General features: G+C 53.8%; 1 protein-coding gene across 1 annotated transcript in view; it reads left to right on the top strand.

The window, feature by feature from the left end:
* COL23A1 (collagen type XXIII alpha 1 chain) overlaps positions 1 to 26,228 on the top strand; it is a 326,570-nt gene that overhangs the window by 270,697 nt on the left and 29,645 nt on the right. The window contains exons 4-5 of the mRNA XM_072728803.1: positions 7,143 to 7,150; positions 8,645 to 8,671. Of these exons, the coding sequence (XP_072584904.1) occupies positions 7,143 to 7,150; positions 8,645 to 8,671 (35 nt within the window). The remainder of the gene's footprint in view (positions 1 to 7,142; positions 7,151 to 8,644; positions 8,672 to 26,228) is intronic.

Raw genomic sequence — 26,228 nt, 5'->3', positions numbered from 1 at the left:
AACCTTTCTGAGCCTGTGTTCTCATCTATAACCTGTGCCCGGTGAAGAGGTGAGGACGCAGCAGGGATTAAATGAGATGTTTGGGGAAAACCTTGCAGTTCCCAAACTGCAAGGATGAGTGAGTGATGGTTACTCTTACAGCTCCTGCTCCCACCAGGTCCCTGGGCTGCCTACTCAGGGCCTCAGGCATTCACAATGAGAATCCCAGTCTGAGCTTTCTTTTTTTTTTTTTCTTCTTTAAAGATTTATTTATTTATTTGAGAGGAAGAGAGAGAGATTGAGCATAAGCAGGAGGGGCAGAGGGAGACAATCTCAAGCAGACTGTACACTGAGCACAGAGCCCGACATGGGGCTCGGTCTCCCGACCCTGAGATCAGAATCTGAGCTGAAACCAAGAGTTGGATGCTCAGCTGACTGAGCATCCCACCCCCCTCTGCACCCCCCAGTCTGAGCTTCCTTGGAGGGAATTTAGAGAGATGTGTGAGAAAAGTCAGACAAAGCTAGAGAACCAGACAAAAACACAGACCTCACTACAGCCAATTTTTCATTAAAGCTTATTGCCTTTTCGGACTTGTGTCAGAAGCCACATGCGTGTATCCAGTGACATCAAAGAACCCAGTGGTGAAAAGTCAGTCTCTTCCCACAACATCATTTCTCCCACCGTTCGGTTCCCCTCCTCAGAGGCAATCTGATGACCACTTTCTGTGTCCACACCCAGAGATGTACCAGGATTATCCAAACAAAAGCCTATCAGGGTTTTTTTCCTTAACTAAAATGGGCAAATAAAGAGTAATAGACTGTTCCATACCTTTTAAAAATGTAGCAATATGCCTTGGAGCTTGTTCTGCATTAGAGCTTATAGAATCACCTTAGTTTTTTCCCAACTGCATGGTATTCCATCTAAAGTTGAAACATATCATCCTTTTTTTTTTTTTAAGATTTTATTTATTTATTCATGAGAGACGCAGAGACACAGGCAGAGGGAAAGGCAGGCTGGCACTCAACCACTGAGCCACCCAGGCATCCCCGTACCATCCTTTCTTTTACACAGTTCCATTGCCCTGTTTCTAATGTTTGGCCATCACAAATATTTCTGCTATGAATATTTTTTATGTACCTGTCCTTTTATGTTTATGCTACCACATCTACGGAATACATTTCTAGGAGGATCATTGTGACAATCGGCACATACATATCAAGTCCTACTTAATGTGGCCAAATGGGCATCTGCTGTGATGATCGTTTTAACGGTCATTCCTTGTATTGTAAATGAAGAATCACTTCTGTTTCATATACTTAGAGATGACTTATATTTTCTGCAAACTCTCCGTGTCTTTTGACTATTTCTTCTCTTACGTTGTTGATGTGTTTAGGGCTGATTTGTGGGAGCATTTTTACATTAAGGTGTATCTGCCTCTATGACATGAGTCAGAAATATTTTTCCCACTTGTGCTTTTGACTTTGCTTATGGTGCTTTGTAGGCATTTTGGGTTTTATCTGGTTAAATCAGACTTTAACTTTATGGCTTCTGGATTATGAACTGTCATTGGAAAAGGCTTCCCATCTGCACAGTTAGAAAGGACCTTTCCTCTGGGATTTTTTTTAATTGAAGTGGGGGCACCTGAATGGCTTAGTGGCTGAGCACCTGCCTTTGGCTCAGGTTGTGATCCTGGGGTCCTGGGATAGAGTCCCCCATTGGACTCCCCGCAGGGAGTCTGCTTCTCCCTTTGCCTGTGTCTCTGCCTGTCTCTGTGTCTCTCATGAATAAATAAATAAAATCTTTAAAGTATAATCGACACACTGTTACATTAGTTTCAGGTGTACAACACAGTGATTCAACTTCTCTATAGGTTGTGCTGTGCTCTGTCACCATACATTATTACAATACCATTGACTCTATTCCCTATGCTGTGCTTTTCACACCCGTGACTTATTCATTCCATAACAGGAAGCCTGGATCTCCCCTTCCCCTTCACCCATTTTGCTCATCCTCCCCCTTCCCTCTGGCCACCACCAGTTTGTTCTCTGAATTTATGGGTCTGTTTTCCTCTAGGATTTTCATGATTTTTTTTTTAAACACGTAAGTCTTTGATCCTTCTGGAATTTATCCTGGCTCATGCTCAAACGCGGATCCAACTTCACTTTGTCCCCATAGCCACCAGTCTGCCCAGGACCCTCTAGTCACACCGCCTCTCTTCCCACAGGCGGTTTGAGGGGCTCAGGTGAAGAGTCAGGGACAGATGACAGCATGGAAGTGGTATAGGATTGGGGGCCTTTGTCCTAAGAACAATGGGAAAATGAGGGGATGGGGGTATCATGATCAGATCTGCATCTTGAAAACACAGACCCTGGCCACCAGAGGAGAGATTGGAGGAGTGTTAAGTCAGCCCTGGCCCTGGCACATCCCCCTCATTGCTCATGGGTTTGAGCTCCTGGGTCTGCGGCCCTCCTACCAACACTCTTTCTGGGTGGATTGCTGGGGATCTTTTTTTTTTTAAGATTTTATTTATTTATTCATGAGAGACACACACAGAGAGAGAGAGAGAGAGGCAGAGACATAGACAGAGGGAGAAGCAGGCTCCATGTAGGGAGCCCGACATGGGACTCGATCCCAGGACTCCAGGATCATGCCCTGAGCCAAAGGCAGATGCTCAACCACTGAGTCACCCAGGCATCCCAATCCCTGGGGATCTTGATGTGCACACAGAAGCCCCTCACCCACCCAGGCCTCCTCGAGTGAGCTGGGCCTCCAGCTGACCTCCCTTCCATGGTATTAATCGATGCCTCATCATCACCAGTAAATGCAGCATCCATGGCACCCCAATTCACACAGTTCACCCCAGCCCACCGCCTCCTCTCTGACCCTTATGTTCCTTCCATCTCATCCATCTTTCAACCCACAGATCCCACCACCTCGCCCCAAAGCACCTGCTCTGTGTCTTTGCTCCCCTTTGCAGTTAAACTGCTTGAAAGCTCTCACTGCCCACATTCCTCTTCTCCCTTCTCCCGGAAACCATCTCCAACTAGATTCGCACACCAATCATTGCCCCTGCCCATACCCCTGCGTGGCTAGAGCCAGTGGACTGGTATTTTTATTTTTTAAGATTTTATTTATTTATTTGAGAGAGAGAGAGAGAGAGCATGAGCAGGAGGAAGGGCAGAGGGAGAAGCAGACTCCCCGCTGAGCAGGGAGCCCACCTCAAGGCTCCATCCCAGGACTCTGAGATCATGACCTGAGCTGAAGGCAGATGCTTTACCAACTGGGCCACCCAGGCGCCCCCGGTGGCTGGTCTTGGTCTTTATTCAGCTGTCCACTGAGGGGCACAGGCAACCACCCCCTCCTCCTCCATGCACTTTCTCCACTCAGCTTCTAGGACTTCCTCCTCTCCTTCCCAACCCCTAACAGTTGGAACACCCCCCGAGTGCTGTGTGTGCAAGGCTGAGCTCCTGGTCCTTCCAGCCAAACCTGCCTGACCCATGGTCTCCCCATGTCTGTTGATGGCAACTCCATCCCTGCAGTTGTTCAAGCTAGAATTGTGACATCATTCTTGACTCCCCTCTCTCAGGCTCCAGAGTCTGGAGACATCCTCTTGGCTCTACCTTCAGATTCCATCCTGAGCCCTGCCACTTGCACCCCCTACACTGCCACCATCAGCCACCATCATTCCTTTCCAGCGTCACTGCAGTATTGTACCCTTGCCACCCCCACAGGGTGTGAGCCTTTTCATGTGTCAGCCAGATCTTGTCCTATGCCTGTGCTAAACCCTGCAGGGGCTCCCATCTCGGAGAGAAGATAAAGTCCTAGGAGTGAATCTGCCCCCACCTGCCTGAAGCCACCTCTCACTCTGCTGTGGCCTCAGTGGCTTCCTGGCTGTTCCTTAAATGCACCAGGCACTGTCCTGCCCCCCAAGAGTACAGGTCTTTGCACTGGGGGTTCCCTCTGGCAGGTACAGATTTTCCCTGGAATCTGCAGGCCCTGTCTTTTATGTCCTTCGAGCTTTTGTTTAAATGTCACCTAGGGAAGACCTACCCCAGCCACCCTATAGAACATGCCCATCTGTCACCCGGTGTTCATCTATGCCCCGGTACTAACAGTTCCCCCTTCCCCTGCCTCGCTGCCTCTCTCTCTCTCTCTCTCTTTTTTTTTTTTAAGGTTTACTTACTTATTCATGAGAGACACAGAGAAAGTGAAAGGCAGAGACATAGGCAGAGGGAGAAGCAGGCTCCCCGCGGGGAGCACAGTGTGAGACTCTATCCCAGATCCTGGGATCACTCCCTGAACTGAAGGCAGAAGCTCAACCACTGAGCCACCCAGGCGTCCCACTGCCTCTCTTTCTGTTGCACTTGTCATCTCGTAGGTGATGTACTGGTTCGTTATGCTTATGGTATCTTGGCTACCTCCCTCACTTGAAGGTAAACCTCCTCAGGACAGGGATCTTTGTCATTGTCACTGCTGTATCCTGTGTCAGTGAATGGTTGTGGAATGGATGTGCCAATAGCTTGGGGAGGGAGAGCGTGTCAAGGGGAACTTCTCACTGGGAGGGAGGGAATGTCACCCAGAGGCTAGGAACCAGGAGAGGAGCATGTCTGTGGGCAGAAGACCATGAGCGTGTCTGTGTACCTTGGTCTGAGGAGTCTTCAGGACTGTTCAAAGGGATATGGCAAGCAGACAGTTCGAGAGAAGGAGTCTGGGCTTCTGAGGCACAGCTGGGGCTGAAATCACCCACTTGGGACACTTGTGCCTGGTGTAGTCATGAGCTTGATGAGATCCCTGGGGAAGACAGGAGAGAGGGGCTAGATGAGTCTGGCAGAGAACTGAAGAGAAGAAAGCCTTTGCTGTGAGCTCTGAGGAGCCTCTACGTGAGGCTGGGAGAAATTGAGTTAGCCAGGGAAGCTAGACAAATGGGACCTTTTGGAAGCCGAAGGGAGAGAGCGCCTCCAGAAGGAGGGAACACACAGCAGTGTGGGATGAGGAGGAGAAATCCTTGGTGGGCTTACTGATGTGGAGGCAGGTGTGCAGGACTCCATGAGAACCGTTCTGGTGGTTATAGGGATGAAACCCATATCAGAGGGTCACAGGGTGTGTGGAAGGCGTGGAATTAAAGGTGGTGACAGGGGACCCCTCCTCCCAGCAGTGAGGGAGAGGAGATCCAGGGCCAGAGCATAGGAGGGTGTGTGAGCAAAGGATGTGCCTTTGTTGAAGAAACTGGAGCCCATCCAGAGCTGCTGGGAAGCATCTGCTGGATAAAGTGGGTTTGATGCGACAGGCAGGGAGGCACGGTGGGTTCAGGGCCCCTGGCAGGTGGGGTGGGTCAGTTCCTCTGCCTTAACCTGAGGAGACAGGCAGGAGGCCGGGCCCAGACACAGGTACAGGCAGGTGTGTGCATGCGGCATCAGAAAGATAATGGTCTATCCATCCACTGGCTTTTCTTTTCCTAGGAAAACAAGGCATGAGGTACCTGGCCAAAGGTGAGAAGTCAGTGGTACAGATGTCCAAGTGGCCAATGCCCTGTCCCACCCTAGTCTAAACTCAGGGGATACACAGCCCTCCGTGTCACCATTCTTGGGTGTTAGCACCACCATATATCACTGTTTCAAGCCAAAAGTCTTTGTCTTGTGTCTCCTTTTTCTGTGCCCAATACACCCCTCCACCCCCACCCCTGACCATCAGATCGATGAGCAAGCCCTGATGGTCCTCACTACCAAGTGTCTTCTGACTCACCTCTCTCCTCTCCACTGTCAGCATGTGAGTCTTGGCCACCATCAGCTACAGGGACAGCTTACAAGCATCCCCCACACCCACTCTCGCCCCCTCCCATCACTCCTCCATGCAGGATTCTTCAAATCTTGCACCATGGCGTGGAAACAGGGCCCTGAACTCTGGCTGGCCCTCTCCCCAGGCCCTCTGTCCTGTGGGTCTGAGCCACTCTGAAGTCCAATGATCCCAGTGTCCCAGTGCATTTGGAGCAGCATCACCATCTCCACCACGTGGCTCCTACCCCCTTCCTCTCTGAGATAATCATCTCTCACCTTCAGGACCCAGCCTGGCAGGGGCACCTCAATATGTGCAAGGAGCTTATTGTGCTTCTCCCTGCGTCATTGTTTTCTTAAGCATCTATCCTTCCAAGAAAAATTCTGTGAGTCCGAGATGCTGCCTCTCACACCCACTGGTGGGCCCCTCGGCTCATAGGTGGTGATCCATAAATATGTGTGGGCCTGCAGACTGCCAGAGCCATCTCCCTGTGCCGGCATCTCTATCCAGAGTGAGGCCCACGGTCTGCAGGGAGCAGAGTGGTTTGCTAGATCAGCAGTGATTGGCTTTAGTGGAAAGTGGGTGGGATTCAAGAAGTGTGGGAGCTCTTTTCCACCCCTAACCACCTAGCTGGCCTTGGACAAGTCACTGCTTTCTCCTGGGCATCTGTGTTGCTGTCTGTCAAGTAGCATGTTTCTCACACCTCCCAGAGATGGCTGAGAAGGTCAAATGTGTGCTTTGTACACTGTAAAGTGAAGAAGACAGCTGTGAGTTTCAGAAATGTTCTCAGAGAGTCCTCATCTGTGGGGGGGACAGGTCCCGGCCCTCCCTGGAGCAACCACCTGTACTTCTGGCCTCAGCCCCTTCTGCGTCCCCATGCACACCCTGTCTCAGCACCACTAACCCCAGGCTGAGCCATGGGCACCCCCTGTGGTGTCAGCCCAGCCACACACATACCTGCACCCTTAGGAGTGCTCTTCCCTCTGCCCCAAATGTTTTCTCCCCCAAGGCTTTTCCCTTCAGTAGAAATGAACTGACCTCTAGGTGAGCACCAAAATTTGTCCTTCAAGCAGGAACCGGTCTGATTCATGCCTGGCTTACCAAAACTAGACCCAGGTGGGCCCCAAGCAGGGATCAACAGCAGCCTTTCGAAATGAAGGCACAAACCAATACATGGTGGGATTGTCACTCCCATGCCCACATGGTCACTCCTGCCCCTGCAAGGGCAAAAGCACCCCCCTGCCCTGCTGCTTGACTTTGGGGCCGGTGAGAGCATAAGAGCCTTGCAAGGAGGGGTGGCCAGTAGCTGTGTGAGGAAGGGGCTGGCCTGGGCATGGGGACCCTCTCTCCCTTTGATACTGACTGTGGCTTCTCTGCTTGTGTTTTGCAGGTCCTCCTGTAAGTGTCCTGGATTATGCTCTCTGCTCCTGAAAGATAAGACTTTTCGTTCTCTTCTGTAGCTATTTCATGAAAATAACTTTTAGTTAGAGAGGTGTGATGTGTCCTTAAAAAAAAAAAAGCAAATAATTCATCCTGGACAGGGGCCATGTTTTTTATTTTTTTTTTTTTAATTTGTAGATGAAGGGATCACAGAATTCTAGGGGCTTGACTTGCCCCATAAGTCATTCTGTGCGTTCTGTGACCATGTCCCTTGTAAGAGAGCGGGCGTGGGCCTGGCCGCTCCTGGCCCACTCTCTGGCTCAGCTTCTTGCACAGAGATGCAAGCACCACTCTGCTGGGCTTTCTGGGTGCCGTTAATCTGTTGAAATGTTTTTGTGTCGCGTGCTTCGGCACAAAGGGCTCCGGAGTCAGGCAGCGATGCCCGCAATGATGGGGCATCCTGATTTGCCAAAAAGCGTCTGCCTCTCGGGCTGGGGCAGCTGAGCCCTCCGCAGCACCCGCCCCGCACCCCGCAGCGCGGGCCCGCCAGGGTGCGCGGCCCGAGGAGGCTGTGCCTCAGCGGTCGGCCGCCAGGGGGCAGTGCGGAGCGCGGGGCCGCGGCCCGGGGTCCTCTAACAGAGACAGCGACCGGCGGCCGGTCCTCGGCTCGTCCTGGCGCGTCTCCCGAGCCCGATGAACCCTGGCGAGTCAATTCAGGAGCCACACTGGCCGCGCGCATGAGCCAAAGTGAAGCTTGCGAGGGCAGGCCTCTCGGGTGAGCTTCTCTGTGACTTGCCCTGCAGCGAGGATCCCGCCCGCCCGCGCCCTCGAGCGCCAGCGTGGGCGGGCCCGGGGCCGGCAGGTGGCGGCTGCGGCTGGAGTCCCTCGGGGCTGGGGCTGGGGCTGGCCCGGCGGAGCCCCGCGGCCCGGGCGGGCTGAGGCCAGCCGTCTCTGCTTCCCTCCCTCCCTTTGGGGGAGGGGGCTTAGCTGCTAGACTCTGAAGTGCATCAACAAGCGCAGATCCTCCAGCTGCAGCCTGACGTGGGCGCCGAAGGCCGGGACCCGCGCGCCCCGAGCCGCCCCCGCGGGCCGAGAGGCCCAGGGGCCTCCCAGGGGCCTCCCAGGACCGCCCCGGCCCGGGCTGCGCGCCGCCCGCCCCCCTCTGCGCGCTCGCGTAGAGCCTCTGCGGGGTGGCCGTGACCCCGCCCTCCAGACCACACCCCGTGGTCCTGCCCCAGTGCCCCTCCCCGAACCGCGTGGGTGTGCGCCCCGCCGGCCCCTCCAGCCGGGCCCAACGGGCGGGAACTGGGTGCTCCGTCTCCCAGAGCCCTCGGAGCCCGGGGTGCTGCCACCCCCTCCCGGCCAGGAGTCACGGCCAAACCGGGAGCCTTTGCTGCAGACCCCGCAGAACCTGAGGGGACCTGGGGGAGGGGGTGCTGATTGCGTCCTAAGTGTTGCCATATGGTTTTCTGCTTCCAAGTCTGATTATTAATGACGTATTAATTACCACAGGGGCAATCAGGACGAGATGGCTACCCGGTAATTTGCTATTTGTTTTTTGCTTTCTGACCTTTCCTCTCAAGCTGATCCTCCTCTGAGCCTTTAACTGTCTGTGCCCTGCCGCCCTGCTCCTCTTCTGCTCTCAGCGGCTGAGGTCTGTAGGTGGAGGGGATTAGCAGCACTGCCAGGGCTCGCCTGCTGGGAACAGTCCCCCACAGGCCTGCAGGCCAGGCAGGCTTCTGGGCATCCCCCATGCCCCCAACACTCTTGCTGCCTGGCCCTCTGCCCTGAGCGGAGGGTGCAGCTCCTTGGCTGTAGAGCACCCTCCTCCCCACCCCACCCCCCACAGCCCGTTCACCAGGGCTGACTCCACTGCCAGCCTCTTCCCAGGGGGTAGGGGCTGCCTGTCCCACTGGGTCCTGTCAACACTCAGAAAGGGGAGACTGGTTGGTTCCATTTGGGTCTTTGTGGTGTCATCACTTCTCAGATCTTTTGAATGAAACCTAAGAGTTGGCTTATATTTGGAATCAACGTCCCCTGGCCCAGGCTGGGTGAGCACTGCAGGAAAAGCTAAATGAAATGGAGCTGTGCTGACATCCAGTCCTGCTCAGGGGTTAAGGATCGCGGCCGCAGCATCCAGAAGTCCTGATGCTTCCGAGCAGGGGATTACCTGTTGGTAACCGTGGCAGGACCTGGGGTGTGGTTAGGAGACAGAGTTGTCCTATGACCTCAGGCCAGGAAGATGCCAGGAGGAAAACGGTGGATTCTGAGGCCTCACTAACGACCAGCTCTGTCCAGAGTCCGGACAGGCTGGTGATGGAGGGTGAAGAGGGGTGGGGTCCACCAGTCCTGCAGGAGCTACCTTCCCAAGAGGCTGCGGATTACAGTCCAGCCCTGAGTACAGGCAGACCTGGGCCTGTAGGCCAACACTGGGCCTCCTAGCTGGGTGCCCCAAGGAGAGTGGGTGGTCGTTAGGGTAAATGGGTTTCTTCTTCCCTCTTCTCCCCATATTGGCTCCTCTGAGCAGAGTGACGTTGACTCCTTTCTCCCTGGCAGTGAGCATGAGAGAGGATGTTGGCTGATGATTTTCTGAGGTGAGTGCCGAAGGGCAGGAGTCAATCATTTTTCCCCAGTGAAAGACAGGGGTTCCAGACCATCCATCATGTCCAGGTACAGAATTAGGAAGCCAGGGTTTGAATCCTGTTTTTATTGCTCCCTGGTTATGAAGCTGTAAGTCTGCATCTCCCTTCCTGTGAAAAGGGCAGTGGGGTTCAGGTGAAGTAAGGTCATGCCTGGAGCATCCAAACACCAAAGATCACAGTGGACAGGTGACTGGGGCTGTTACCCAGCTGTCAGGCCATGAAGCATGAGAGGGGCTTTATGCCCAGCTTGGGGCCAAGACGGGGCTCTGAGCATTGGGGGAAGGGAGGCTGGGGGGTATGAATGTGTATGCAGTGTGTCCCTCTCGTAGGGAATTGGGAGCTTTCTGGGAAGGAAGTGGATCAGGGCCCAGCAAGCCTTCCCCACTGCCTGGACGGCCCTGGCAACGGGTGAGGGGACCCTGTCAAAGTCTCTGGCAACACACCCACGAGTGCACAGGCCGGGGCACCCTGGCTTGCATGCACACTGATCTTTCCACATGGATATGGGCATCTTCCCCTGCTGGGCTGGCCCTGCCCCCTGGCTGGATCCAAAGCATCCATGCCTTTAGCACCAGGTCCCACCCAGCTCCAGCTGTGTGCCCCCAGAACCCTTGTTTCTCTCTCAGCAGTACCACTCCATGGCAGTCCTTTCCATGAGGCCCTCAGGGTGGGAGTGAGACCCTGAGTTTTCCTGCAGGAGGGAAAGCAGGCTCATTCGGGCAGGAGGTAGGTGGGAGAACCTTCCATGGGCTCACAGGGCCCATGTGCTTTGAGCTGAAACTACCATCCCTTGGCCTGGGGAGGGCCTGGCTCCCAGCCTGAGGTGTGGTACAGATGGCTCCACCATGGTCATCCCAGAGGTGGGGGTAATGGCCACAGCTACAGGGGCCCAGGCCTCCTAAGAGGCATCTCGTGTACCGAGTATCCTCGGGCTTGGAGTGGTTCAGACCCCATTCAGGATCCTGGCTCAGCTCTGTGGCCTCGGGCAGGGCACTCGGGCTTTTGGAGCCTGGGGTCACACACACAGAGTTGGAAGATTAAAATAGGGTAACATGCGCAGGATCCAAGTGCAGCATGGCATGCGACAGCCCCTTGATGGCACCTCTCTTTCCTCACCAAGGAAAGCCGCAAGAGAAAGAAAGACAGGTTTAGGAAATCACTCTTTTTTTAAAATATTTGTTTATTTATTTTAAGATTTCATTTATTTATTCATGAGACACACAGAGAGACAGGCAGAGACCTAGGCAGAGGGAGAAGCAGAATCTCTGTGGGAATCCCGATGAGTACCACTCAATCCTAGGACCCCGCGATCACACCCTGAGCCAAAGGCAGAGGCTCAACCACTGAGCCACCCAGGCATCCCAGTTTTATCTATTTATTTGAGAGAGAGAGAGCAAGAGCACAAGCGAGTGGAGTGGAGGGGCAGAGGGAGAGAGAGAAGCAGACTCTCTGCTGAGCAGGGAGCCCTATGAGGGGCTTGATCCCAGGACCCTGAGATCATGACCTGAGCCAAATGCAGATGCTTAACTGAGCCACCCAGATGCCCCAGAAATCACTCTCATCCACCAACATACATTGACAGTGTTTGGAAAATAAAGTGGCTTTAAGAATGATCAGTTTTAGGAAGAGGTGTTTTTCCGAAGCTCAGGGAAACTTCAAGACCAGCCTCAGGAAGGACTTTTTTTCTTTGTTAAAAACATGTCACTTCCTAAAAGGAAGTGAGGGCAAGAAACATGTCAAGTAGAAGGATCATGGTGGAGACTGTGCTGGCTGTGTTCTGCATTCGTGCAGGCTGGCCCCTCCCCTGAGTGAGACCAGCTGAAACCAGGTTCATATGTGGACCTGAGAGCCAAGGTCCAGAGACTGGGGCAGCAGGAGCCAAGCAGGACAGTGGGGCAGGTTGTGGACTGATGAGGGCAGGCAGTCTTCTTGTTCATAGCCTCCTTACAAAGAGCCCAGCCTGCCCTGCTGCTGCAAGAGTTTGTGACGAGCTCCCTGCTGATGACAACAGAAGTGTGTTTATTATAAAACCGTCCCCAAATAAAGAAAAGCACAAAAAAGGACAAAGCAATCATCCATAATCCTACCACCCACAGATAAGACTTCCCAATATCTCCGTGTTTGTTCTTTCAGGACTCATTATGTGTGGGTTTGTTTTTATATTTGTTATTCTAAAAATAGGATTACTGGACATACTCCTTTGTAGCCTTTTTCTTTCTTTTCCTTTAATATAGCATGAGGGATGCCTGGGTGGCTCAATGGTTGAGCATCTGCCTTTGGCTCAGGGCGTGATCCCGGGGTCCTGGGATCGAGTCCCACATCGGGCTCCCCGCTTAGAGCCTCTTTCTTCCTCTGCCTGTATCTCTGCCTCTCTCTGTGTGTCTCTCATGAATAAATAAATAAAATCTTTAAAATAATAATAATATAGCATGAAATGTTTGCACATCCTTAAGAATTTTTCTGGAAGGCAGTTGCTCCATAGTATTTTATCGTCTGTATAATTTGACCAATGTCCAAGTTAGAGTGTTTATATTGACAATCTTTTAGCCCTATGGTCACCATCCCGGGAATAAATGTAGGTGTATTTCCATGGCTATCTCCTTTAAATCAATGTCTAGAAGCTGAATTGCTGGACAAAAGGGTTTGCACATGTTGAAGGCTTTTGATGTGTGTTGCCAAATTGCCCTCCTGGAAGCTCTTCTAATTTACATTCCCACCAACAGCATACAAATGTCGCATATTTCCCCCAAACCCTGGCCAACTGCAGTATTATCATGCTTTTAAATCTATGCCAGTATGATAAGTTAAAAAAAAATGTGAGTGTATGTATCTTGTTTTAATTTAAAGTCTATTTTAAAGAGAAATACTGTCTTTGAGATTAAAATTAGTTTTAATAAAGTTTGTGCAGACCTAATTGCCACCTGGTGGTAGAGCATAGAATTGCAGGTATAGTTTTTTTTTTTTTTTTTTTTTTTTTGCAGGTATAGTTTAAAGAGGAAATCACTTTTTTTTTTTTTAAGATTTTATTTATTCACAAGAGACAGAGAGAGAGAGAGATAGAAAGACAGAGACACAGGCAGAGGAAGAAGCAGGATCCACGTGAGGAGCCGGACGTGGGACTCAATCCCGGGTCTCCAGGATCAGGCCCTGGGCGGAAAGCGGTGCTAAACCACTGAGCCACCCAGGCTGCCCGAGGAAATCACCTTTTAATTTAATTTTATTTTATCTTAAGATTTCATTTATTTGTGAGAGACAGAGAGAGAGAGAGAGAGAGAGGGAGAGGGAGAGAGAGAGAGAGGCAGACACATAGGCAGAGGGAGAAGCAGGCTCTACGCAGGAAGCCCGATGTGGAAATGGATCTGGATCCTGGAACCCCGGGATCACACCCTGGGCCAAAGGCAGATGCTCCACCACTGAGCCACCCAGGTGTCCCACCACTTTAAAAGAGCTTCCAGGGGATCCCTAGGTGGCTCAGCTTCCAGGGGATCCCTGGGTTGCACCCGCCTTCAGCCCAGGGCATGATCCTGGAGTCCCGGGATTGAGTCCCACGTCCGGCTCCCCACATGGAGCCTGCTTCTCCCTCTGCCTGGTGTCTCTGCCTCTCTCTGTGTGTCTCTCATGAAAAAATAAATAAAATCTTAAAAAAAAAAAAAAAAAAAAAAAAAAAAGAGCTTCCAGATCCCATTCAGTCCAGGGACGTCTTGGAATTGGCAATCTTGGAGTAATTCTGAGCTCCGAATATTGTAGGTCAAGGGTTGGACCCACAGAGGACCTCTAGGCACTGGGCTCTTCTTGCATTTTGTGTGGGGGGGGGGGATCAGCATTTATGTAGATAAAGTGATTTTTGCCATTTCATACACAGGAGGCTTGGCTCTTGGCTCTGTTCAATGAATTTGGAAGGTCATGCCCTGTGCTGGGTATTGCATTGACACAAAGATGAATCAGACCAGTCACAGTCTTTGGGGAGTCAATCAATGACTCTATGCCAGATGCTTTCCCAGATCTTTGGACCAGCACTGAATAAGAGAAACAAGGAGAGGGTGTGCCTGGGTGGCTCAGTCAATTAAGCGGCTGCCTTGGGCTCAGGTCATGAGCTTGAGCCCCATGTTGGCTCCCTGCTCAGCAGAAAATCTGCTTCTCCCTCTCCCTCTGTGCTTTCTCTCTCTCTCTTGCTCTCTCTCAAATAAACAACCTTTTAAAAAGAGGGAGAGAGGGCAGCCCGGGTGGCTCAGGGGTTTAGCGCCGCCTTCAGCCCAGGGCGTGATCCTGGAGACCCGGGATCGAGTCCCGCGTCGGGCTCCCTGCATGGAGCCTGCTTCTCCCTCTGCCTGTGTCTCTGCTTCTCTCTCTATGTGTCTCTCATGAATAAATAAATAAAATATTCTTAAAAAATAAAAAGAGAGAGAGAGAGAGAGAAGGGGAAAGAAACAATAAACAAGGAAACCAATAAACTAGCAGTGAAACGTGCTAGCAAGAGAATAAAGTAGGGATGTATCAAGAGTGCCAGCTGGGCGCATGGGTGGGCATAACTAGGATGAAATCATTGCAAGGCTCTTGGGAGGGATGAACTTTTAATGGTAAAAACGATGCACAGACCTGTGGGGGAAGTGTTCCTGAGGGGAAAAAAGCAAGTGCATGAGGTCATGAGGTAGGGAAGATCTTCACATGTCCAGAGTACATGCAAGGCCAGCAGGGCAGGAGTGAGCGAGCAGATGAGGGGGGTGTGGTGGAAGGGGAAGCCAGAGAGAGCTCCAGAGCTGCGCAGAGCAGAAGGTCGTCCGCTGTAGGCTAACAGGCTGACCAAGGCTGGTGGCCAAGGAAACTTGGCTTTGTGTTTACAGAAACCACAAACTGCCTTGCCAGGGGCTCAGAGATTCCCCTCCTTTCTGAGGGAAGACAGAACAGTCTCCTCTCCTCCCCTCCCCCCCAAGCCCTTCCAGCATTCCAGGGAAGCAAGTGCACTTGAGTGCTTGCTCTCACCCTGGGAGGTCCATGGGCTCCTCCCTACTTGACAGATGAGGAGGCTGAGCTCCCCGCTAATAGCACTTGGCAGACACACAAGGCCCACCCGCAGGACAAAGCCCAAATTGGCGCATAGGCTGGGGACACCTCGGGCACAATAGCCACCCCCTCAGGAAGCAAGCTGGAGCAGCAGGTGGGAGCTCAGGACCCTCTGTGCAGTGACAGGAGGGTTTTCTCCTCTTAGCACCCAGGGAAAATGATATTGGGAGTCAGTATTCTGCTCCTCATCCTTACCCCTTGCTCTTACCTGGGCCTGGAGCTCACCCCCAGGCCACCCCCGCTATCACATGGCCCAGACCCTTTCTTGCTCTCCGTCAAAACCAAAATGGAAAATCAAGTCTAACTTAAAGAAAGAAGTCTGTTTCTCCATTCCACCTTCTTTGCTATTCCTCACTCATATGTTTGTATTATAGCCGCTATTAGAAATTAGGAAGAGAGGCATCCCCCTTAAGATGAAGTGTCCAATTCTGTTTCCCTGGCCAGCGTCCTGTCCCTGTCAAGAAGCCACTGAATGGAGCAGGGCCCAGCTGGGGGACCTGCCTTGGCAATAACTTAGGCCTTCTTAGCCTCTGTATCCATGTTGGCCAAAGGTGAGCTTGGCCCCAGTGGAAAACGTCTGGAATCAGATCCGAGTGGCACTTCACAGTTTATAAGCACATCCCAACCCCATACATTATGATCTGTGCCCATTTTATGTATTAAAAAGCTGAAGCTTATAGGGGCGTGCTGCTCTTCCAGATGTCAAGGTGGGCAAGGACGCAGGGCCTGGCTTTCCTTCTGAAAACTCCCCAAAACCCGGACCGTGAGAGCCTCCCATACAGAGACCTTTCCAGTGCTGCCAGTGGGGCTGTAATACATCCAGATAGCCTTGGATCAAGTGGCTAACTCTGCTTGGGACCAGGGGACGCCTCACAGAAAAAGGACATTTAAGGTGTGTCTTGAGGGATGAGCAGGAGTTGGAAAAGGATTACACCTCAGGGGATACAATGTGGTCCCCTGTCCCTGGGGGACAGTGACTCTGCAGGCCCGCAGAGAAAGGAGGGTGGTAAAGCTGAGTGCAGAGCGCCCCCCCCCCCCCCCCCCCCGCCACCCAGCCACAGAGCTTGGAGGTCACAGAAGCCTCTGAGTAACGTGGACAGGTGTGTACACTGCAGAGACCTCCCTGGCAAGGAAGGGGGCCCAAGGAGGAGGTGGGGGCAATAATTTGCAGAGGAAGCCTGAGTCAAGACTGCCCCAGGGAGAACAGAGTGAAAGGAGACAGATGGCAGAAATGAGAGCTGGCAGAGATTGCAGGCCAGGTGACAGGCGAGGGACCGGAACCAGAGATCCTGGGCTGGGCAGTGCCCTGCCCCCTGAGCACCACCCTGCACCCAGCAGGAGAAATGAATGGGGCAGAGGGTGGCCAGGAGCTCTACTGTGTCTGTCTCCAGAATTAGCAATGGGTGCACTGCCAGCCTTGGTCCCAGGGAGAGCGGAGCTTTGAGCTGAACTGTACTAGGCGAGACAGGGTCTCAGCCTGGGACCAATTTTGAAATGAAACACTCAGTTGGACCGTTTGGAATTAATCAAGTGAGCAAAAGAGGACCACAGAGCACCACACATTCATATGCTTTCTTGCACTCTCAAAGTTCAAAAACAGCTTTGATTGTAAAAATGTAATTAGTTAAATGATTCATCTGTAATATTCCAAATTCATCTGTTTTTAGATTTCGACAACTTACGTCTCATTTTCATCTGGCCCCCTGCCGGGCTGCTCCCTTGCTCCCCAGATTCTGGGTGGAGTGGGATGGGATGAAAGACTTCCCGAGCCACCCGATAATGGCCCCCAGATTGGAACCTCAGGGAAACACCACCGGCCCGAGGGAAAGGGATTTCCTCCCCAGGGTCCTGCGTCAGCCCGGGGCAGGCGCTCCTTGACTCCAGGCCCCTGGCCTCAGGCCCATGCTGTGTCCCCAGTGTCCCTTCGATTGTCATATGTAGGGTTCCCAGATGCTTTGCTTACCCTCTGTAGCTTTTTGCATTTCCTGACAGTAGCCAAGAACCCCCAACCCCAGATTATCAGCTTCCTCCCCAAGTCCGGCTCTGGGAAAGCACTTAGCAGGACAGCCCTGTGGGGGGTCTGCAGAGGAGGTCCCCCACCCCTCCCCACCGTTTGCAGGAGTGCACGCACAGACATCTTTGCAGAGTGCAGGATTGCCGGCTGGACCTTTCCCGCTTCCCCAGGCAACAAAGCACGCCTCCCTGCATTGCATGGAAGGCCTGTTCACAGAGCTGCACCAGGTCACAGAGGCAGCCTCAGGCCCTCTAAGGAAGTAGACTTGAGAGAAAGCAGCTATTTGGGTACAAAGGTGGTCCAGCCAGCTCTTCCTGAAACCCGAGACTGGACCCCTGCCTTGCCCATGCGGTGGAAAGAGAATGGGCTTTGGGGCTTCATAGACCACGTGGCCTCAGGCACATCCCTAACCTGTCTTCTGTCCTTGAACTAACTGGGTAGGTGACCCTACAGAGCCCTGGTATCAGGCACACAAGCTGGGTTCAGCGAGTGACAGTTCCTGCCACCATGAATGGTCATTGACCTCAGCAAGTGGAGCCTTTGAGGCTGAAGGAGCCCTTCTTGGGCCAGTGTCCCCAGCACTCAGCACCGTAGCTGCCCCCCCAACCCCACCCACACACCCAGGGCGGGAGTCCTCAGGTGCCTGGGGCAGCCTTCAGCTGGTCAAGAGCGCCCCCTGGTGATCCCAGGTTTAGACATCAGCACTGGTGGGAAACCACATTCATAGAGACAACCACGGGCAATTGGTTCTTTCAACTGTGTATTGTGTTCTCACTACATATGAAGGACTTTGTTTGGCACTCGGGATAGAATGGAGAGAAAGACATCCAGGGTTCCCTACACACTCAGAGGTTGGTTGTGGTTGAGCGGGAGAGAGAATCAAAATTCATGGAAATTCCAAACTCACTATGCACTGTGGTCAGGGCTGAGACCACCTGCAATCCGGGCCAGGCCTGTTGGGGATCAGGGGTGCTGCCCAGAGCAAGGAGGGTGTGAGCCGAGGGCAGGAGACAAGTAGGTGCTGACGCAGGATGTTGCAGAGGTATATCCAGAGAACACAGTGAACAGGCCAGGTTGGCTAGGGAAAGGGGGGGTGGGGGCAGGAGAAAGAGGAAGCCTGTGACCCTGAAGCCCCAGCATCCCTGAACCAATTAGCTGCCTCCCCAGAGGCCACAGGGTGGAGGGAATTTGCCACAGCATCCAACCTGGGAGGGACCTGACGTACACAAAAAATTTGCAAACCCATCATGCTGTCCAGGAAGTAGTGAGTTCCCCGTCACTGGAGGTGCGCAAAGGCTGCACACTCACTTACTAGGAAGGGCATCTGAGAGGCTGGCCCTAGTAGGTCATCTTCCCACAAGTGAGTTGTTTCACCAATAGGGCCTCTTTTGGGGGCCACTCAGACCCAAACCCTGTGAGACAGGATGCACAAGCCTAGCTTGGGGAGCCAGGTGTAGGGGTACTTACCAGGTGCTTGCTGAAGCCAGAGGGGATGATGAGGTGGGAAGCACACAAGATTTAGGCATGGATTCAGGCTTCTGTCCCAGGCAGACCTGACAATTCTTGGCCTTCCCAAGGAAGGCCGGGCATGTGGGGGCTGGAGGCAGGGAGGCTGGTGGAGGCTGGTACAGGAGGGAGACCAAATCCTAGGCAGGGGCAGGTGGGGGACTGGACAGGGTTCCGAAGTTTGGGAGAGCACAGGGAATGGTAGGGCCTGGGCTAAACTGGGGAACACACGCCCCACCTAAAGGGGGCGCCACAGTTCAGCCCATTCACGTTGATCATCCTCACATAGCACAGGTCACATAACACATATCACACATCCCAACAGTTCAAGAGAAGCTGGAAATCCAAATTTCACACAAAACCTTTGGATTCTTAAGGATTCCAACCAATTCACCACCATGATAATTGTGACAATTGTGTTGTCTGGAAACCAAGGAGGGCCCACCCTACAACCCAGGGGATGGTGACTAGAGAGGCCTGGGGGTAGCCAGGACCCTGGGGGGTCTCTGCGGAGCACCTGCAGCTTCAGTGTCTGCCGCCAGCTGTCTCTGTCCCTCTGTCCCCTGGTCTCTCGGCTGCGCCTTCTAGCTCTCTTAGACCATCTCCCTTTTGTGGTTCACACCACACTCAGATCATCACCATCTGGTCAGCTGCTCTGTCCTGCTAGCCCCTCACCCTAGCATAGTCTGCCACCAAAATGGGTACCCCAGCCTGTCTGCTACCTCCAGTACCTTCCACCAGGCCATCCCCACGTGCCTGAGCTAGAGAAACCAGGCCAGAGACCAGACCGCTCAGGCGTACACAGTGCACCTCACCTGCCCATCCTCCACGGTCCCACCCCAATGGGAGTCAGGCTCATGACTCCCTCTACCCCACCCAGGAACGATTTGTCCTGATACCTGACATGTAGCAGGCAAATGTGTAATTTAAGCAGGTATTTTGGGATCGGTTCAAAGGCATAGCACCCCCTCTTTCAGCCATGATGTATAATATGGACATATGTATAATTGCTTCCAGCACACACAGGATATACTGAGCATGCCCTCTCCCCAAAATAGAAGCCAGCTGGCTTCCTGGCCTCACCAGAATTGTAGAGCTGAAAGGGACCCAGGAGATTTTCTAGGCAGAGGCTGACAAGCCTAGCTGCCTCTACAGAGCCTGCACGTCACCTGGCTGGGGCAGTAGGGTGGGCAGAGCCTGTAGTCCTGTGGCAGGGCCACACTTCAGGAGCACTTGGCACAGCAGCTTTGTCAGGCGCGCAGACCCTAGGGTGGGAGGGCACCATCTTCCAACTTTTCTAGAAAAGTACAAGTTCTCGATGTTGTTGTAGAACATCACGATTTTAAAATGTTGCAACTAATTCATTTAGTTTGGTTTGGATTTGGTGTTTTTTTTGGTTTTTTTTGGTTTTTTTTTTTTGACTGTACAGACCAAACCCAATCTGGCGTCCGGCCAGCCCATCACCATACAGAGAAGTGGGGAAGCTTGAGCAGCCCCCTTACCTCAGCAGGTTCCTCGAGCCCCACCCAACTAAAGTCTTCATGGCTGGCTGAGATTGGGGTGCAATTAATTGGTGGCTCTACAGAGTTCCCCAGATACCAGGTCAGAGTTCCCCAGGAGTAACCGGGTACCACCACAGGGCACGAGCTGCAGCTGGGCTGGACCTAAGGGCAAAATTCAAGTCTGGGAAATCGCTGAACCAGGACCATCTTGCTGTGGCCCATGTGTGTGAGGAGCCTGGTCTGAGAAATCAGGACCACATGGTGCTGACCTGCCCACCCACTCTAATGAGGGAGCCTTCACATAGGAATGCACACGTCCCAGGCTGGGACCCCGGGGCCTAACAGCCTTGTAATTTGATGAATTGTCAACATCTGGGCCATAATTACTGGTCCCTGGACTGATAATCCTGTTAAGCCTCCTCACATCCAGGGGCCCCATCCTGGTGCAATTTGGAGGCTCCATTCCCCAACAGGAGCCGTCAGCAGGAATTATAGCCAGCCAATGAGACAGCCACCCCACTCCAGCCAGTCTGAGCATCCAACTCCTGTCTGCATCTAAACATGGCCAGTTTATTAATTCAGTTCAGCAGAGACTCTGGCAGATTGGGAGGCCTGAGCCCCAGCTAACAGGGAAGAAGAGAACCAACAACTCCCCGCCCCCTAGTATGGGTTAAACAGCCCAGCCCTTTTGTTTTGGGGTCTCCTCCACCCCAAGCTGATGCACACTGAGCCTTCAGTGATAGACCAGCAGACTTCACTTCCCAAACTTCTTTCACTAAAAAACCTCCCCTCCTTTACCACTCCTGTTTATTTTCCCCCAAAAGATGGCTCTGGGGAACACTGCTTAGGAAATATTCAGGGTGGGGGGGGGGGAACAGACCCATGAAGTCAGAGTCCCACTGCCTGCCACTCAGAAGACCACAGGAGTTCACATCCCAGCACTGCCCACTGCATCCCCGCTGCGCCCGCCCAGGGCCAATGCAGACCCCTTGCCTGTGTCAGGTGCTACAGGGTCTTGTGCCTCGGGTTGGTCTGACAGAGGAGGAGGGAGAGGAGAGAGACCTGGAATTCCTGTTAAACTTGTCCTTGGGGAGAAGAAAGACATGTGCTCCATTTTACAGGTAGGAAAACTGAGGCTCTAGATGGCTCAGGTCGCTGAGCCAGGGCAAGGAGCCAAAGCAGCACACAGGGGCTCTCTCTGCACACCTGGCCTGCATCTCGTACGCACCACATAGGAAGCATCCCAGAGCTCTGCTGATCTGCACGGGGGTCAGGGCAAGTGGGGGGCGGGGGGGCGGGATATAGAGTGATTTAAAGCAGAATTGAGGCTTGTAAATAGCCGTGGGGTTTTGCGGAGGGCAGAAGGTGTTGAAAACCTCTGGTAAATTCCATGGCTTGATCAGGCAGGAGAGGGAGCCGGTGGGAAGAGTTCCTGTGGGCACAGTGGTGTGGCATCTGACCCTCGGGAGCACCCATCCCATGCAGGCTAAGGCTCAGAGAGAGGATTTGAACCCTGGCAAGGCCAGCACTCTGCCCACATCCATGGGCTGCCCCAGGTGCCTTCCTTCCTGCTCCTCCTGTGGGAGATGCCCCTGATCCGAGCGAGGAGACCACTGCCTTGACCAGGTAGGACCCAGACACCAAGGGCGTGCCTCCGCCCAGGCTGGGGCTCTGCTAGTCCAGACTGCTCACCTTCCCAAGTGGCCCTGTTCTGCACAAAACTGGCTTGTTGTCGGCTAGGACGCTCAGCGTGGACCCTGCCCTGCCTTAGTTGAGGCTTACCAGGCCCTCCACCCCATGGTTGTCCTTGGCTCCCTTCAAACCAATCCCAGGCCCCTCCCTGGGGTGTCTCTCCTCCTCTCAGAGCACCCAGAGCCAGGCTTGGGCTTCCCTCCAGCCTGCAGAAACACCTGGTGAATAGATGGTCCACGCGGCCTCCCAGTGAGCCTGGGGATGCTGCCCTCCTGAAGGGCCACAGGCAGGACGATGGTTCAGACCCAACTTGCAGGAAGGAAACCCGTTTCATAGCGTGTAACTCAGTGTTTCTCAGACTTACTTGACGGGCGAACCCATTCTCCAAGCAAGCCCCTTAACACTCTGCAGGACAGTGTTCCAGGGGACTCCAGTTTGGGCAAGACAGTATTAGGGTGACCAGGACTGGGGATCTGTCCTTTCTTGGTTCACAGCCCAGGGCCCAGCCTTTCCCAGGATGAGAGGGATCAGCTCACTGCCTGAAGTCAGGCAGGTCCATCTGGCCCCAAAGCCAGGCTGTTTCCTTCCTCTGCCCCCACTGAGTTCCCTCCTTAGTGACTCCCAGTGACCACTGGTCACCCAGCAGCCTCTTTAGGGGTCAGCTCTTTCCCCACACAAAGAACTCAGGGGCCCGGGCACAAGTTTTCTTGCCTGTATGTCAACAGAGATGAGCCCAGAGCCTCCTGCCCAGACCAGGACCCTGGCTCTGGGTCAGCTTGGTCCCCAAGGCTGGCCTGGCAGTGGGGTTTCTGTGTGTGCCCCGGGGATCTGCTCAGCATCAGATTCAACGCCCAGTCTTGGTTCTTGGGGATTGAGGACCTTCCGCCTCCTGGCAGGTGTGTCCAAGAACACTGCTCAGGCTGCACCTTCTGCCTTTTTTTTTTTTTTTTTAAGTCAATTAGCCAACATAGAGTACATCATTAGTTTCAGGTGTAGCATTCGATAATTCATCGGTTGCATTTAACACCCAGTGCTCATCACATCACCTGCCTTTATCGGAAACTACAAACTTCGTTGACTTTTTTTGAGAACTCTTCAGTCCTGGGAACGAAGTGGTCTGTGATGCCAGTTAGAGGCAGGCCCTAGGAAGGAAAATTGGGGGTTTTGCCCCTTGCAGGCTCTCTCACACCCACCAGAAAGGGCCATTGGGAACACCAGGAATAATCTCAGAGTTGAAAGAGGACAGAATGCCTCCCAGGAGACAGGAGTCCCAAGGTCACTCTCAAGAAGAGGCAACAAGAGATTCCTCCTGTGGGGTCCAAGCCAAGGGAACGTCCTGGGCTCCCTTCCCCAGCGGACTTTTCTAGAAAAGCAGGGCACCTACAGCTCTGTGTGCTTTACATCCACCCAGCTGACATACTAGAACCTGGCTGGGGACCCAGTGGTGGACCAACCAGGAAAGGCTGAACCAGGACCCATGCCCAGGGCCCAGTGTGGGGTAGGGGGCTTTGGGCACCAGATCAGGTGTTCTGAACATTATCCTTCAGGAGTGAGGCCACCAAGAGGGGTTGAAGCAGGAGAGCAGATTTGCATTCTAGAAAGTTCTCCAGGGCATTGCATGGGAGAGAGTACAGGTATTAGGGAAGGGCCATAGGGATGGTGCTCAGGTCTCAAGTGTATGTCGTAGGGCTTTCATGGAATGCAGTGAGGAATGCTATGACGTGCCTCATGGGGCCAGCGACCAGATTGCCCTATATGTGCTTCCCTAGGCATCAGCTGCTTCCTGGGGGTCATGCAGACATGGTGCCCATGCTGCCCCCGGGGAGAGGAGCTGGGCAGAAGGGAAGGACGTTTGCTTTATCCTGTCTCTTTCTGCATACTTTAGCGCATGTAGCACCTTTTCAGCAGAACACACACACACACACACGTGCACACACACACACACAGGCCTCCAACGCAGGGAGGCCTGCATCTCCCTGTTACAGATGATGAGGCCCAGGGCACCAGCTGGCATATGGGAAAGCCTGATCCAGTCCTAGATGTGTCTGACTCCAGAGCCTGCCTCCTCTTACCACCTTGCAAGTCTCCTGGAGCCCAGTCATAGGGCTTTCTTCCAGGGTAGTGGCAGACAGGCTAGGGGGATGCTGCTTCTCCTTGGGGTGGCTCCCAGAAGGGCCATTTGCACTGGGCCTTGAGGAATAAGTAGGAGTTCTCCAGGTGGAGGCAGGACTGTGTGCAGTGGAGGGAAATGGGAAAGCACAGGTTGGGGCCAGGAAACAGCATGATGGGTGAAAGTCCATGGGCCTCCAGCAGCACCAGATGTACCTCCCAAGACCCCTGGAGCATCTCTTTCTGAATCCCAAGGGCTGTCAGGAGGCTGTGGTGTGACAGCGTTTAGGGGAAAACTAGAGCGAACCCAGGACAGGAACAGCCCTGGGAGAACAGGTAATGAGGATGCTGAGGCTCAGAGAGGTTGACTGGATCTCCCAGGGTCACACAGCAAGTGTGTCTGTCCAACCCAACACTCCCTCTGGTGGAGAGCTAGAGTGACAGAGGGTCCAGAGAGTGTCTGTTCAGTAGGTGAGACGGAGGTACCAGGAATCCCAGAAGGATGGCAAGGCCTGCGGGGCTCCATCCCAGCTCCTTGGGGACAACCACTTGTCAACCGTGCTGCCTATGCTGCAGGAGAGGAAGCACTGCATAGAGAGGAGGGCCTGTTTCAGCCCCTGAGCAGTCTTACTGGCTCAGCTGCTTCATCAGCAGGCTGGGACTGTGGTGCCCACCTCACAGGGCAGCAGTGAGGGCAGAGGCTGAGAAGGGTGAGGCAGGATTCAGTGGAATCCATACGGATTAGTACCAGAGCATTCATGGACTTGCCCTGGAGAGTCTCTGCCCCTGGGGCCCCAGGGGTGGGGTGCCCACTTCCCCAGACCAGCCCTGCACTGTGTCCCAGCCCCACTCAGGGGCCCCCTGAACTCATGCTGCTGCCAGTGACTGGCCAGGAAGCTCACTATGTCCTCCATCCCAGCGTGTGAAGACGAAGGAGATTAACTTAGTGCCAATATGCACCTCAGTCTCTTTTTCATCTCAGTTTGTAGTATGGCTTTTCCCTAATCCCTGCAGATTTGCAGAAGGGTGCTGTTTGGGGGCTCAATTCAGCAGGCCACGGGGTGTATACAAGGCCTGAGCATAGCATCTGTGGTGGCAGCCACGCTACACAGGTTGGCCAGGGGCCCATAGGCAGCCGAGCCCCAGGGGGCAGTGGGACGGAGCAGGAAGCTTTGAGGGCACTCAAGGGCAGGCAGACTGGGTAGCATGGCCAGGAATCTAGGCGAGGCCACTGCAGGTGGCTTAGCACCCAGAGGACTAACGCACTAAAGAGAACCAAAGCACCTTTCTGGCCTCCAGCCCTGCAATTACTGGCCATGTGGCCCTGGGCAAGGTCTTTCCCTCCCTGGGCCTCAGTCTTCTCCTCTGTAGGACAGGAATGAGAACACCTGCCTTACAGGCTTCCTTTTTTTTAAGATTATTTATGTATTTATTCATGAGCAACACAGAGAGAGAGGCAGAGACACAGGCAGAGGGAGAAGCAGGCTCCCTGCAGGGAGCCCGATGCACGCTAGATCCCAGGACACCAGAATCACGACCTGAGCCTGAGGCAACGCTCAACCACTGAGCCCCCCAGGTGCTCCTTTGCCTTACAGGCTTACTGTGCTGATTCAGACTGAGTATAGGGGCCACAAAGAGCCCCCCTAGAAGACAGCCAGGGTGGGACTGGACCCCAAGCGTGCTGTGGCAGCAGAGGGGATCAGGTCTGGGTGAGGCCTAGCAGGGCGCCAGCATGGGGAGGAGGGGAGGTGCAGGGCCCAATTTTAGGAGACTAAGGGGTGAAAGCTTCAGGCATGTGGATCCAGGGCCATCTCCTGCTAGCCCTGCAAGGGCAGCTCCCAATGAGCCTCAGTGATGGAGACTGGGCCTAGGGCTGGGCCTAAGGACCTGAGCAGGAGCCCCCAGAGCCTGGACCCTGAGACTTTGGAATGGCCTCACTCCCCATCTCCTGGGATGCTGTCTGCTCCCAGGGCATCACCCTAGTCCAGACCCTCAGCTGACCTCGAGGCTGGTGGCCAGAAGCACTTCAGAGATGCATGTGCAGAGTTGCCCTGCTATCCTGCCTGGAGTGAGGCCCTGGTGAGAGTGCCTCCAGGAGCAGCTCTTCCTCCAGCATCTGGGAACTTGGAGGTTAGCTGTCCTGGGGCACGGAGGTCTGGTGATTGAGCTAGGAAGATTGGCTGCTTGCTGCTGGGCCCAGCAGGCAGGACTGCCAGCTTCCAGGCAGCATGCAGGTCTGAGAAAAGAGACTGGCTTCCCGGAGCCAGAGTGTCTCCCAAGTGGAGGAGCCAGGGAAGGACTCTGCAAGAAGAGGGAACAGCCCATGCAAGGGCATGGAGATGGGAAAGAAGCAGAGAGCTTGGGAAAACCAGGGACACAGGGCACCCGAAAAGCAGAGGCTGGCCTTGGTAGTGAGGAATCCAGTGCTGGGCCAGGGAGTGCAGCTGCAATGGTGACAGGGACAGACCCGTGTGAGGGAGACCAAGCTGGGAGGTTGACGCTGAGGCAGAGCGGCCCCTCCGCTTGCAAGCCCCCTGCCTCTGGGCTGCTGTCTCTGCCTACAGTGCCCT

This window comes from Vulpes vulpes, chromosome 12, assembly GCF_048418805.1.
Source record: "Vulpes vulpes isolate BD-2025 chromosome 12, VulVul3, whole genome shotgun sequence".
NCBI lineage: Eukaryota > Metazoa > Chordata > Mammalia > Carnivora > Canidae > Vulpes > Vulpes vulpes.
The sequence above is the reverse complement of the archived record's forward strand: the minus strand, read 5'-3'. Positions and strand labels throughout refer to the sequence as shown.